The 14464-nt window shown below is 41.5% G+C and overlaps 1 protein-coding gene across 7 annotated transcripts in view; it reads left to right on the top strand.

The window, feature by feature from the left end:
- Nucleotides 1–14464, top strand: part of NCOA7 (nuclear receptor coactivator 7) — a 172098-nt gene that overhangs the window by 145526 nt on the left and 12108 nt on the right. For 6 of the 7 annotated variants that reach the window (XM_074397511.1, XM_074397512.1, XM_003932388.4 and 3 more), the window contains one exon: nt 966–1113. In XM_074397511.1, coding sequence (XP_074253612.1) covers nt 966–1113 — 148 coding nt within the window. Of the gene's footprint in view, nt 1–965; nt 1114–11561; nt 14106–14464 lie in introns of those variants that run through there. The other variant, XM_010342966.3, reaches the window with a different exon arrangement.

The raw sequence follows: 14464 nt of genomic DNA, 5'->3' as shown, positions 1-14464 counted from the left end.
ATCACGAGGTCAAGAGTTCAAGACCAACCTGGCCAACATGGTGAAACCCTGTCTCTACTAAAGATACAAAAAATTAGCCAGGTGTGGTGACAGGCACCTGTAATCCCAGCTACTCGGGAGGCTGAGGCCAAGAATTGCTTGAACCTGGGAGGCAGAGGTGGCAGTGAGCTGATATTGTGCCTTTGCACTCCAGCCTGGGTGACAGAATAAGACTCTGTCTCAAAAAAGAAAAAAATAATAATAATAATTTGATTATACTCATCGCCTTTTCTCCTGTTGTGATAGTTACACTAGGAACCTTGGAGCATATTTCAGTTGCTGCAATTTTCATAGCTCTCATTCTCTTCCCAGGAACTAGCCATATTTCTATTGATTAAGCCTGGAGAGAGAGATGCTTTGGAACCTTCATCAGTAAATATGTATAAGAGAGCAGAGAAGCTGTGAGCAAAGAACATTCCTGTGTCAATAAAATTACATTTCTTTCTAATATTAAAATAGTAGCTAGTATTATTCCTGACACTAAAGATGCTTTATTACAATTACAATGTAATAGTACTTTGATCTCCATAAAGACCCATTGTAGTATTATTTATCTTTGTTCCTAGCCAAAGCTTGAGATTAACATTTTGTCCTCACTGAACACAGTATCCAATAAATGAAGAGTCAATGAGAAAAAAAATTTGGTATAAGTATTTCATTAGTTTTTCAGTTTTATATTCCATCTCTTGATCTTTTCCTCAGATGGAAAGACAGTTTTGCAGTGCCTATGGACTTTTACTGTATTTATTGGCTCTTAATTTTGCATATGGAAGGCTACTTGTGGAGATAATCTTGATAGTGGGAAATTTTCCAATTAATAAAATGGACTCCCAAGCAGGGAAAAAATGATTTATCTACTCAAGTCCACACTAGCACCTGCCAAGAGCAGACTTGGTGTTAACATCTGTCACAAATGTGTTTTTCAGGGTGGATCATTTATACACATTCTTTGTTCAGTGGTCTCCTGATGTCTATGGGAAAGATGCCAAAGAGCAAGGCTTTGTGGTGGTGGAGAAGGAAGAACTGAACATGATCGACAACTTCTTCAGTGAGCCAACAACCAAGAGCTGGGAGGTGAGCACTTGGGCAGGGTCCAACTGTCATAGTTCCTAAGGTGCAGTAAGCAGTCTCACATTGATTCCCAGTAACAGGCTGGTAAGAAACTAGAGTCCCTGTGCACCTATGAAATCACAGAGGAAAATAACTTCATTCCTCCTTTGGAAAAAAACACCACCACCACCATGCACACAGGCACACAGTTCATTCTGACCACACTAGACGGATTCACTTATATTCTCACCCATAGCTCTGTGCTTTAGTTTAGAGCTTAGCACATTTATTTTTTATAAAAGCCACAATAATAAATATATTTGGCTTTGTAGGCCACACAATTCCTGTTGCAAGTACTCATAGCTGCCATTATAGAACAGAAGCAAGCATAGTATGTAAAGGAATGAACATGACTGTGTTTTATTTCACATAGTTATTATGTGTCACAAAATATTGTTATCAATTTTTATGGAATCACTTAAAAACTGTAAGATCTTTCTTACCTCAAGTGTCATACAAAAACAGGTGGTGGACTGGCTTTGGCTGACAAACTGACATAGTTTGACTCCATGTCCCCAGTCCCCACGTTTCAAGGGAGGCACCTGGTAAGAGGTGATTGGATCATAGGGGCAGTTCCCCCATGCTGTTTTTATGATAGTAAGGGAGTTCTCATGAGATCTGATGGTTTTAAAAGTGGCAGTTTCCCCTGCGCTCACTCTCCTGCCGCCTTGTGAAGAAGGTGCTTTAGTTCTCCGTTGCCTTCTGCCATGATTGTAAGTTTCCCAAGGCCTCCCCAGCCATACAAAGCTGTGAGTCGATTAAACCTCTTTTGTTTGTAAATTACCCAGTTTCAGGTAGCATCTTTATAGCAGTGTGAAAACGGACGAATACAAAAGCTGTAATTTGCCAGACCTCAGTTTTCTTCATCCACTCAGACAAGCTTGTATCAAGTACTTTAGGGGAGGGCCCTGGAAATATCATGATGGATAACATAAGCTATCAACACTTAATAAGCTTGCAGTACTGAGAAGTTGGGAGATGAGATCAGGAAAAACAAGTCTACCCCTGCTTCCTGTTACTGCTGCTCCCTTGAACCCCACTTAGCATTTGTTCTTTCCCAGCTTAGACAGGTGGTAAATTAATTCAAGCACACCCTTACCAGGATTCCTGAGTTCCTCCACCCCTCTCCCATCCACTGCACCCATCTAGGCTGCCTGCAATCCTGAATGAACCCATCCTCGCAGTTTTTTGCTCCTAGGCAGCCAAGCATTGCTGGAGATAATCTCTCCATGAAGGAGAATGGTGCCATTACAAATACATGGTTCTGAATTCATCTGTGTCCTTACCCATGATTAGAAAGGCTTTTACATACCTCTGGTGCCCTCCATTTCCTTACTTCTAGTGTTAGAGGTAAGGAAATGCTTAAGCTGTTTTAACTCACTTTACCTTCCATGAATCCCAGAGGTTGGCTTTTCTTTCATTTTACAATGAAGAAGCCATTGGAAAAGATTTCCCCATCTTTCTTCTTCTCCATTTCTTCCTTTTGCTGTTACTGCACCCCTCATTTTTGGCTCAGTATAAGGGTTTCTCTTGTGCCTCACTTGTTTTATCCAGTATAACTTTTTTTTTTTTTTTAATGTCATTCCTCTCTCCTTCCTACTACCTCCTTTTTCACCAAGTTATGATAAGGGTTTATTTTTTTAGAGGAAGAAAACGTCTCTCCATCTTTACTCTTTTTCCAGGTTCTTCCATATCCCCCCTCCTTTCTATCACCATCAAACTGCTTGAAAAAAACTGGTTTATATTCATAGTCTCCAATTTCCCAGCTGTTTGCCGCCCAGCTTGCACAGCACCATGCTCCAGCTTCACCTCACTTCTGACCATTTCTTTCTACTCTTTTCCCTTGCTGTACCCCTTAAATGTTTTCCTCTCTGAGATTTCTGTTCTTGTTCTCCTCCATCTCCCTTAGTGGACTTCTGTTCTCAGTGACCACCTGAGTGTTGGCCATTCTTAGGTCTTTATCTGCTGTCCCAACCCCCTTTACCTCCTATATGGTTAACCCAGTTGCCAACGAGGCATATTCACCTGAGAGTCCAGGATCATCTTCAACTCAACACAGCTTTCCTCAGGACTGTTTTGCCCACGATATATTCTTCATTTTGCTTAGTGGTTACATCAGTCCCGTATCACCCAAACTAGAAAGGTTTGCATCATCAGCTCTTTCCCTTTCCTTTATATGACTAGCCAGAAGTTTTTTTTTTTTCAGTTCATTCTTAGGAATGTCTCATAAATTCAGCTTCTATAATTCCTTCCTCATGGATCCTGCTTTATTTCCTTTATGTTTGCCGCATCTCACTAACTCATGTCACCACTTTAGTCCTTCTCATTTCAGTCTATCCTTTCTATCTTAGCTAAAGCCATCTTTCTAGTGAGACTTTATTCATTTATCTATTCATTCAACAAATATTTGAATGTCTACCAAGTGCCAGATGCCATGATCGGTGCTTGGGATGCAGTGGTAAACACAGTGATATTCCCTGACCTGATGGGGTTTACAGCTCCCCCCCACCCCACCGTTTAAAAACTGCTGCTGGGTCTTCTTTCCCTGCTAGATAAAATTCAGGCTCCTTAACTTGGCCTGAAACACTCTTGGTCATTTTCTTCTGAGTACTTATTAAGCCCTTTCCTTGCTAGAGGCACACTGGATGTTACAAGTAGACTTTCACATCGAGTAGTATAGATAAGTGATTACAGTATAATGAAATAATTGCCATTATTGGTGAGGTGCCAAGTCCAGTAGGATCATGTAGTCAGTTACAGGAACCAAGCCAGGGGAATCAGGGAAGATTCCCAGAAGGAGTGATCTGAGCTGAGATCAGAAGTAAGAGTATGCATAGCTGGGTTGGGAGTAGAACATGGGACAAGTCTGGTCAGGTAGAAAAGTCTATGCAGAGGAATAACCCAGGGGAGAAAAAGAGAGCATGAGGCATTTGATGAACTAACAAAAATTCGTGTGCCGGGAGCACAGAGTATAAGTGAGGGAGTGGCAAGAGCTGAAGTTGGAGAGGTATGCTGGGCAGAACACGAAGGACCTAATGACCATGTGTGGGAGGTTAGCCACTTTCCCAAGGGCAGTAGGAAGGCCGTTCTGAACACGGAGGATACACACAGGCATGCATTTTAGAGAGCTCAGTTTGGCTGCCAAATGTTCAATAGATGAGAGTTGGACAACACTTGAGGCTTGAAGACACAGTAGGAGGCTCTTGCAGTAATGAACACTGAGATGCAATGCTTGCTGAAAGAGTGGTAGTGAGGACAGAGAAAACTGAGTGCCTTAGTAAGGTAGAAAAAAGGCGAAATACACAGGACTTTGTGAGTAATTAGATGTGAAGCGTAAGGAAGACGTTGAGATTGATTTCTTGTTGTTTAGAGTGGGAACTGGAGTGATAGTGGTACCTGCCTCCTCCTGAGATAAGGAGCATAGCGAGGGCAAAGGCCCCGTGTTCTGCTTTCAGTCTGAGTTTGAGGTACCTGTGGAATGTCCAAGAGGCAATTCAGAATGAACTTAGGAAAAATATCTGAAGATACACTTTTGGAAATCATGAGCAGAATTGAAATTATGGGTGTAGATGAGGTCCAGTCATCCCAGGAAAGTATGTACTGTGGGAAGAAAACATGGCTCAGAAGAGACCCTTAAAGGACACCAGCCATAAAGGGCCAAAGAAAGTAGAGCGCACGGAGTAGCAGCCAGGGAATGGGGAGAAAAGGAAAGGAAAGTCCTATCTCAGAAGCCAACAGAAGGGAATGCTTCAAGAAGAGAGTTTTTGGTCAGAAATAACTAACGCTGCAGAGGAACCAAAAGGTAAGAACTCAGGCCTTTTGGACTTAAAAGCAGGGAGATAGCTGGTGACTTTCACAAAAGCAGGTTCAGTACAGTGACTGGGTCAAAATTCAGATTTCAGTGGTACAAAGAATGTGTAGGGGGTAAGTGGAGCTAGTAAATGTGAGCAACAAACTCAAATTTGGTTTTGGAGAAAAACATCAGGTAATACAGTAACTAAACTGGAAAAAGTGAGGTTGAGGGTTTTCCCTCTTGTGAGAGAGACTTTAACATTTTAAAGGAGATCAGACAGGATGATAGAATAGAAGGTCTGGAAGATAGAAAATGAAGGAGGGAATAATCAGGAGAATAGGTCCCTGAAAATCCATACAGAATTTTGGGGCTGGAGCAGGATTGGTCTTAGGTGATTGGATAGAAGAAAAGAAGAATGGGATATATACAAGGAAAATGTAGATTCTGTGGTGGTAAATCACAGCATTTCTCATCTGATGGTTTCTGTTTTCTCTGAAGCAGAAGGAAAGGACAGCAGGTATTAGAGGAATATGGAGAAGATACGAAATAGCAACTGTGGAGACAAGGAGAAAAGCTAAGTGAGAAACCACAGCAGGATGACTGCCTGACTCATGCATTTATAGCAGCATCAGAGAGCGAAGTGAGGTTATTTCTCTCCAGCAGCACTCCCAGCCTGGTATTAGATTTATCAGGGGGATAGTTGATTCTTCCAAGGCTGGAAACTTGTCAGATTGGAATGACCAAGAATGAGGAGGCCTGCCCCTTGGGTCTGATCCCTTTAGGAATTCAGGACCTTTCACTGCATTTGCACTCACTCTTCCTTTTCTCATTCACTTCCTCCTGGCCCAAATGTGTGCCTGTGCACACACAGACCTTTCCATGGTGAATTCTTATCATCCTTCAACGTTCAGCTCATTTTTCAATTCTGTGATGCTTTCAGGCAAACTTACTTATATCCTCCCATAGTCCATTGGTCATAGCTATTTAGGATGTTGCTCAGCAGTATACTTGTTTACATGTTTGTCTCCCTATAGTGCGTAAGTTGCTTGTTGGAGACCATTGTTTGAAGATACTTAAGCCTATCTATTAGGCTTCGCCTTCTTTGGCCTGCTTGCTTGCTTTTCTTTTCTTTTCTTTTCTTTTTTCTTTTCCTTTCTTTTCTTTTTCTCTTCTCCTCTCCCCTCCCCTACCCCTCCCTCCCTTCCTCTCCCATGCCCTCTCCTCTCCTCCTCTTTCTTTTGTTTCAACAGGGTGTTTCCCTGTTGCCCAGGCTGGAGTGTATTGGCACCATCACAGCTTACTGCAGCCTCAACCTCCTGGGCTCAAGTGATCCTCCCAGCTCAGCCTCCTGAGTGGCTGAGACTACAGGTGCACACCACTATGCCCAGCTAATTTATTTATTTGTTGTAGAGATTAGGTCTCCCTATGTAGGCCAGGCTGGTCTTGAGCTCCAGGGCTCAAGCAGTCCTCCTGCCTCAGCCTCCCAAAGTGCTGAGTTTATAGGTGTGAGCCACCATGCCTGCCCCTTGGTTTTTTAATATAATTTGCAGCGGGGGAGGCAATCTGTTTTTCCCCTTGTCTTTGGGCAGTATGACTTCTTCTTCTTTTTTTTTTTTTTTTTTTTTTTTTTTTTTTTTTTTTTTTTTTTTTTTGTATTCCCTAGAAGCTTGTTCTCAGCTCTCTTCTCATTTGTTAGATTTTCTTTAGATGAGTTCATCTGCTCTTGTGGCCCATAGTGCTGATCCTGCACCTGCCTCTCCACATGCCTTTTTCTCCCAAGCTACTACTCTAGAGGGTATAGATGTTCCACAGGCCCTGCTAGAAGTCTCTGTGAGGCAAAGATGGGTGATACTGGTGTTCTGGCCAAGGGACTCAAGAATATCAAGTCCTGTCTTCTCTTAGTCAACCTTGGCTAGGAGGCCTGCATGAAATGTAAGCACAGAGGAAACAAAACCAGAAAGGGTGCATCTTCGAACTGAGGCTATAGCCTTTCACCCCAATGCAGAGTTCTGGAAAGAAGGTTTAGACTGAAGGGAAGATACAATATTTACCTGACTAGGACAGCCTGAATATCTAGAGCTAAAGCAGTTTTCTTAAGGCCTATTCTGCCTGTTTCCTCTCATCTTAGACAGGAGTCTCAAGTCTTCCAGTAGGAGAAGAGGTTACACGTACCAACACTAGGGGGAAAGGCACTAAAGAGGTGTGCAGAGCAAGAGAGTTCTAGTTCAACATCTCTAGCTGGGGAGATGGGTTGAGCAGTCTGCCCCAGGCCCTCTTGCACCCGGCCTCAAAGAGGAATGAAAGAGAAGGCAAGTCCTTCTGCAAGACAGTCTCCACACCTGTAGTGGAAGAAGAGAGGGAGGGATGGAGAAGAAGGAAGCAATGGGTTGGCCTGCCCCAAGCTCATAGTGCCTTTGCCAATGCTCATGACACGAGGAAAGAAAAGATCGCTGGAGAGAGGTGATGAGATGGTGCAGGCCACCTTATTCCTGCTTTCTCTCCACGTGGAAGACAGAGTCCAAAAGTGCAATGAGGAGAAAATTGCTGGCTATACTTCCTCCTGTGCAGGAGCAAGTTCAGCTCATTAGCATTACCTGAAGCCAAGCCAGTGTCACAGTGTTGTTCCCCATGGTGGATGGGAAAGGAGAATCTTGCACTGCCTTGGAAGCTAACAGATCTCTAATCCTCAGTATGTCCAAAATAATTTATCTTTCCCCAAAACTTGCTTCTCTTCACATATCTGCATCTTGATTACTGATGCCCATGCCAGAAACCTAGATAACATTCTAGATTCTTCTCTTTCATCATCATAGCTAGTCAGTTATCTTGAGGGATAATCTTGTTGATTCTGATCTTAAGCGGAGCAGGGACCTCTGCTCCCTCCACCACCACTGCCCTCATCAGGCTCCCTGCACCCTTCCCTCAGACTCCCAAGGGCACCTCCAGACTCAGCCCAGCCACCAGTCCATCCTCCCATGTGCAAAATCCATAAATAAACCTCATTTCCTCACTTTATAAAAGTAATACCTATGTATTACAGGATATTTTAAAATGACAGAAAAGTACAATGGAGAAAACTTTTTTTTTTTTTTTTTTTTTGAGACAGGGTCTCACTCTGTCACCCAGGCTGGAGTGCTGTGGCATGATCTCAGCTCATTGCAACCTCCACCTCCTGAATTCAAGTGATTCTCATGCCTCAGCCTTCCAAGTAGCTGGGATTACAGGCACCCATCACCACACCTGGCTCATTTTTTTTTTTTTTTTTTGTATTTTTAGTAGAGACAAGGTTTTTACTGTGTGGGCCATGCTCGTCTCAAACTCCTGACTTCAAATGATCCACCCACCTTGGCCTCCCAAAGTGCTGGTATTACAGGTGTGAGCCACCGCACCTGGCAAAAAATATTTAAATAATATCTTACACAACTTAAAATTTCTATACAACTTTTTTTTTTCTATTTTTAAGAGCATTTTCTATGTGGTGGTCAAGTGTGAGTCTTGTTATTTCATTTTTACACAATTGGATTATGATGTAAATACTGTTTTGTATCTGACTTTTCTCACCTGACATATTGTAAGAATTGTATCATATTATTAAAGACTTTTAAGAGCCTCATTTCTATCTTATTTAGCTGTGTTTTATTTCTTTAATATTCTTTCAACTTTTATTTTAGATCCAGTACACGTGCTAGTTTGTTGCATGAGTATATTGCGTGATTCTAAGGTTTGAGGTACAAACAATTCTACTACCTAGGTACTGAGCATAGTACCCAATGGTTTTTCAACCCTATTCCCCCTCCCTTTCACTCCCATAGTAGTCACCAGTGTCTATTGCTGCCATCTTTATGTCCATGTGTACTTAATGTTGAGATACTACTTATAAGTGAGAACATGCAGCATTTGGTCCTATATTAATCTGCTTAGGATAATGGCCTTCACCTACATCCACGTTGCTGCAAAGAAGATGATTTCTTTTTTATAGCTGCATAGTATTCCGTGGTGTATATGTACCATGTTCTCATTATTCAGTCCACCACTGATGGGCACCTAGGTTGATTCCATGTCTTTGCTATTGTGAATAACACTGCAGTGAATAGCACTGCAGGCATGTGTGTCTTTTTGGTAGAACAATTTGTTTTCTTTTGGTTATATACCCAGTAATGAGATTGCTGGGTTGAATGGTAGTTCTACTTTAATTTTTTTGAGAAATCTCCAAACTGCTTTCCACAGTGGCTGAGCTAATTTATATTCCCACCAACAGTGTATAAGTGTTATGTTTTCTCCTCAGCCTCACCAGCATCTGTTGTTTTTTGAATTTTTAATAGTAACCATTGTGATTGATGAGAGATGGTATCTCGTTGTGGTTTTGATTTGCATTTCTCTGAGGATTAGAGATGTGGAGCAATTTTTAATTTATTTGTTGGCTGCATGCATGTCTTCTTTTGAAAAGTGTCCGTTCATGACGTTTGCCTGTTATTTAATGGGTTTGTTTGGGGTTTTTTGCTTGTTGAATTAAGTTTCTTAAAGTTTCTGGATATCAGACCTTTGTCAGATGCATAGTTTGCAAGTATTTTCTTCAATTCTGTAATGCGTCTGTTTACTCTGCTGATAGTTTGTTTTGCTTGTGCAGAAGCTTTTTAGTTTAATTAAGACCCACTTGGCAGTTTGTGTTTTTGTCATGTTGCTCTAGAGGACTTAGTCATAAATTCTTTCCCAAGGTTGATGTCCAGAATGGTTTTTCCTAGGGTTTCTTCTAGGATTCTTATAGTGTGAGGTCTTACATTTAAATCTTTAATCTGTCTTGGGTCTATATGTGGTGAAAGATATGGGTCCAGTTTTATTATTCTGCTTATGGCTAGCCAGCTTCCCCAGCACCATTTATTGAATAGGGAGTCCTTTCCTCATTGCTTATTTTTGTTGACTTTATTGAAGATCAGATGGCTGTAGGTGTGTGGCTTTATTTCTGGGTTCTCTATTCTGTTCCATGGGTTATATGTCTGTTTTTGTACCAGTACCACGCTGTTTTGATTACTATAGCCATATAGGGTAGTTTGAAGTTCAGTAATGTGAAGCCACTGGCTTTGTTCTTTTTGCTTAGGATTGCTTTGGCTATTTGGGGTCTTTCTTGGTTTCATATAAATTTTAAAATAGTTAGTAGGCTGGGCACGGTGGCTCATGCCTGTGATCCCGGCGCTTTGGGAGGCCGAGGCGGGTGGATCATGAGGTCAAGAGATCGAGACCATCCTGGTCAACATGGTGAAACCCCGTCTCTACTAAAAATACAAAAAATTAGCTGGGCATGGTGCCACGTGCCTGTAATCCCAGCTATGCAGGAGGCTGAGGCAGGAGAATTGCCTGAACCCAGGAGGTGGAGGTTGCGGTGAGCCGAGATCACGCCATTGCACTCCAGCCTGGGTAACAAGAGCGAAACTCTGTCTCAAAAATAAAATAAAATAAAATAGTATTATCTAGTTCTGTGAAAAATGATGTTGGTAGTTTGATAGGAATAGCATTGAATCTGTAATTATTTTGTGCAGTATGCCCATTTTAACAATATTGATTCTTCCAATTCATGAGCATAGAAGGTTTTTTCATTTGTGTCATCTGTGATTTATTTCGCAGTGTTTCATAGTTCTTGTCGAAGTCTTTCACCTCATTGGTTAAATGTATTCTAGGTATTTCATCTTTTGTGTAAAAAGCCTCATTTTTAATTGTTGCATAGTATTTTTAATCTCTATTATATTTATTTTACAATTCCCCACTTTAGGTAACCTAATCATTGCATTGGTTCAGGCTTTTCACAAGGATGAGATGATCGGCGGCCCTTATTATTTCCTTAGTTTTCTGGAAGTGAAATTACATGATACTAACTTTTTAAGGCTCCTAATTTTTTATATAATGCCCAGTTAACTTGCCAACAATGTGCAGAATATCCTGCTCATTGTTCTTCTGCCAATAGAAATTACTGTTGCTATTGCTTCTTTCTAAAACTGTTTGCTATTTGGAAGCTGAGAAATTATATCTTGAAATTTAATTTTTATTTTACTGATTACTATTGAGTATAGAGCGCAAATAAATGTATATTCACCATTTGTGTGTGTTCTTTTTTTTTTTTTTTTGAGACGGAGTTTCGCTCTTGTTACCCAGGCTGGAGTGCAATGGCGCGATCTCGGCTCACCACAACCTCCGCCTCCTGGGTTCAGGCAATTCTCCTGCCTCAGCCTCCTGAGTAGCTGGGATTACTGGCACGAGCCACCATGCCCAGCTAATTTTTTTATTTTTTATTTTTTTAGTAGAGAAGGGGTTTCACCATGTTGACCAGGATGGTCTCGATCTCTCGACCTCGTGATCCACCCGCCTCGGCCTCCCAAAGTGCTGGGATTACAGGCTTGAGCCACCGTGCCCGGCCTTGTGTGTGTTCTTTATGGTGCGTGCTCATTTTATTTACCAGTTTTTTCTAAAGGAGTCTTGAGAGTTTCTTCACATTCTTTGAGCTTTTTAACATTAAAGATATTTATTATTTGTCTTTTATGTTTTTGACAGTTTTTTCTATTTTGCTATTTGTTAATTTTGCTTGTTTGTTTTTTATTCTAGTGCTTTTATGTATAAGTGACTGTGCAACATTAATTTAAACTCTGTACTCAATCTGTAGTTGATTTTTTGATGTATGATAGATGATATTTTTAATCGTCAGATTTTTTTCCAGCACTATTTAATAATTTCTGACATTTCCTTCATCATACTGAAAGATCTTACATATAAATTATGGGGCTAACTTGTCATTTAAATATACAAGCAAGCTTAGATACTCTGTGCTTAAAACCTTCAGTGCCCTCCTCATTGACTCTGCTGATTCTTACCCATCTGTTCAGTCATTAGAATAACTACCTGGGGATTTTTAGAAACTAAATCCTAGATCTTTATTACTAGAGAATAAATTCAGTAGGTCTGGAGGAAGAATCTTGGAATCTGTATTTTTCAAAGCTCGATAATTCTGAGGAACAGTCATGTTTTGGAAACACTGACCTGTAGGGTAAGTTCTAAGCTCCTTCATGGCATCAAGGTTCTTCATTTTCTCCACTCTCACTCCTTTTCCTGTCTCATCTACCTTCCTCACCTCTGCTTTCCTTGCCCTCTCTCCTTCAGCCAATGTGAACCCAGAATCCATCTCTGCATTCATGCCATATCCTGTCCCTGGAACATCTTCTCACACCCCATCCTTGCTTTCAAAGCACCGTCTCCTCTGTGAATAAGCTATCTCACAACCCCCTAAGTTGCCCCCACCTCCTTTGAGCCTCTGCTGCATCTGTATCCTATAAACTAAAAAGGATGTCTGAGACAGATCTCAATCAATACAGAGATATATTTTGCTAAGGTTGAGGATGCATCTGGTTGGGGAAGGAAAAAGAGACACACACCACAGTAGGATCTGTGGCCTGTACCTTTTCTGAAAAGGGTTTTGAGGGCTTCAGTATTTAAAGGGGGAAAAGTGGGCTGGAGGGGAAGGAGAAAAGAAAAAAAGGAGGGTAGAAAAAATGAGAAATAATAGTTACATTCTTGTGAGGCTTTGATTAGTGTGCACTGACTCCACATGTTGCATGTTCAAAGGAGAGGGTACAGGAACCCTCAATTATGTATGTTTTATGCTCAGTAAATCTGCATTTTACATAATATAAACAGTAGAGGAAGAAGTCCAGTATGCATTGGTCTGGGGGTGGGCAGTAGGACAATTTCTAGTCTCCTGTTGTTCAGACGTGAAAATAAGCTGTCAGTTTACGTTGTTCAGGTGAGGGAGACCACCTGGGGAGACAGCTGTTTAGAAACAAAAGTAAAGATGGTTTTTGTGTGTGTTGCTCAGTTTCCAAGCTTAACTTTTCCCTTTGTTGTGGTGAGTTTGGGGTCCTGAGATTTTATTCTCCTTTTACAATCACATGGAATGGCCTCCATTTATTTGGAATTGTCTCTCTACTGTCTCCTCACTTGCTGGAGACTATGAGCTGCTTTATGTCCCTGTGCCTGGCAAAGCACCTGGTGCCCACCATCATATAGGAAGTACTCGATAAATGTCTGCTGTCCTGAAGTGCCAAGGACCCAGAGGAGAGTGTTGTCTTGCTGGGATTCTGCCCCAGGTTGTACCCATGATGTTGCATTGAGAGTCAGTTCTGCTGGCCTGGGACGTGTCTGTAAGTATCTGCCAGAGCCTTCTTTAAAACTGACCCGCAGTGTGAGCCATACAATAGCACCCTGATCCTCACAGCTGTGCCCAAGACTGAAAGGCCACTTCAGATCTGGAAGAGTCACCGAAAGATCACTGAAAATTGATCCAGTGGTGATCTGTATTTCTTTCTAACCTCCTGACATCTGATCTGAAGTGTAGGGGAGGACTCACCATGCCTACTATTAGTCATTCAGACTCATTCTAAAATGTAAAAATGTAAGTATTACTTTGCCAACTCTTTTATAAAACTGCATGTAAGATGACATCTCTCACAGCCTCATGTAAACTAGGTTTTCTCCCATTCTTTTAAGTCCCTCCCACCAATAAATATGACATGGTATTGAACTGAAATGCCGTTTATTCTAACTGTAATGAAACCTACCTCCGGTGAAGGCTCCTTTTCATCCTTCCTTTGAGATTCAGGCTGAAACCAGGGAACATGCACACCACTTTAAACGGAGCTTTAGCCTTAAAGAACGTGCTGGGGGAGGGGAGAGAAACCCTGAAAAGGCAGGACTAGAAACGCTAGGTTCACTGGAGGAGATTAGAAGAAAAGTCTAAGAAGGAAAAGAAAACAACAATGGAGTTTTATCAGTGTTGGGAAACTACCGTTTCAAAGGTGAACGTGTCATTTTACAGTCTCACAGCGATGCCTGGCAGGAAGTGTGTTTGCTTTAAATCCAAATTTGGGTGTGTTCCTGTAGAAATGTTGAACCTTCTCCTAAGGGAAACAGAAACTCAATCATGCAGGAAACTAGATACTGAGAATACAGTCGTAGCGCAGTGTGGCTGTAAGTAGCTGTGCTGTGGAAGCAGAGTAGAGAGAAAACGTGTTCCTAATTAGAGAGAGAGCCACACTTCTCACTGCTCACAATGAGAGGCCGAAGATTACCCTTGGACATCCAGATTTTCTATTGTGCCAGACCTGACGAAGAGCCTTTTGTGAAGGTATGTTGGAGTGTGTCCCGAGGGCTAACAAGGTGCTGGTGAATTCTCAATGATGTGCAGAGTGTTTAGAAAGTCATTTAATTAGAAAGGATTGTGCTGACATTTCTACAGCAGGTGTTTTATTCATTTCGGAGATGGTTATGGTGTGGTTACCTCTTCTCTTTGGAGCCAGAAATCCATATTTGATTTTTTTCATTCCACAGCCTCATTTTATACCCGTGATAAATACAGAGGTTGCCAAAAACAGGCTGTTTTTATTTCATACACTTAAAATGCTTGGTTTGTGATTCTTGATAGTGTTTTCACTACAGAAACACTCCCCCCAAAAATGGCAAAATTAGTAAGCTTAATTTTCTTAC

The sequence above is a fragment of the Saimiri boliviensis genome, chromosome 4, assembly GCF_048565385.1.
Source record: "Saimiri boliviensis isolate mSaiBol1 chromosome 4, mSaiBol1.pri, whole genome shotgun sequence".
NCBI classification, from domain to species: Eukaryota; Metazoa; Chordata; class Mammalia; order Primates; family Cebidae; genus Saimiri; species Saimiri boliviensis.
Note: the sequence above shows the minus strand (reverse complement) of the source record. Positions and strands in the feature narration are given on the sequence as shown.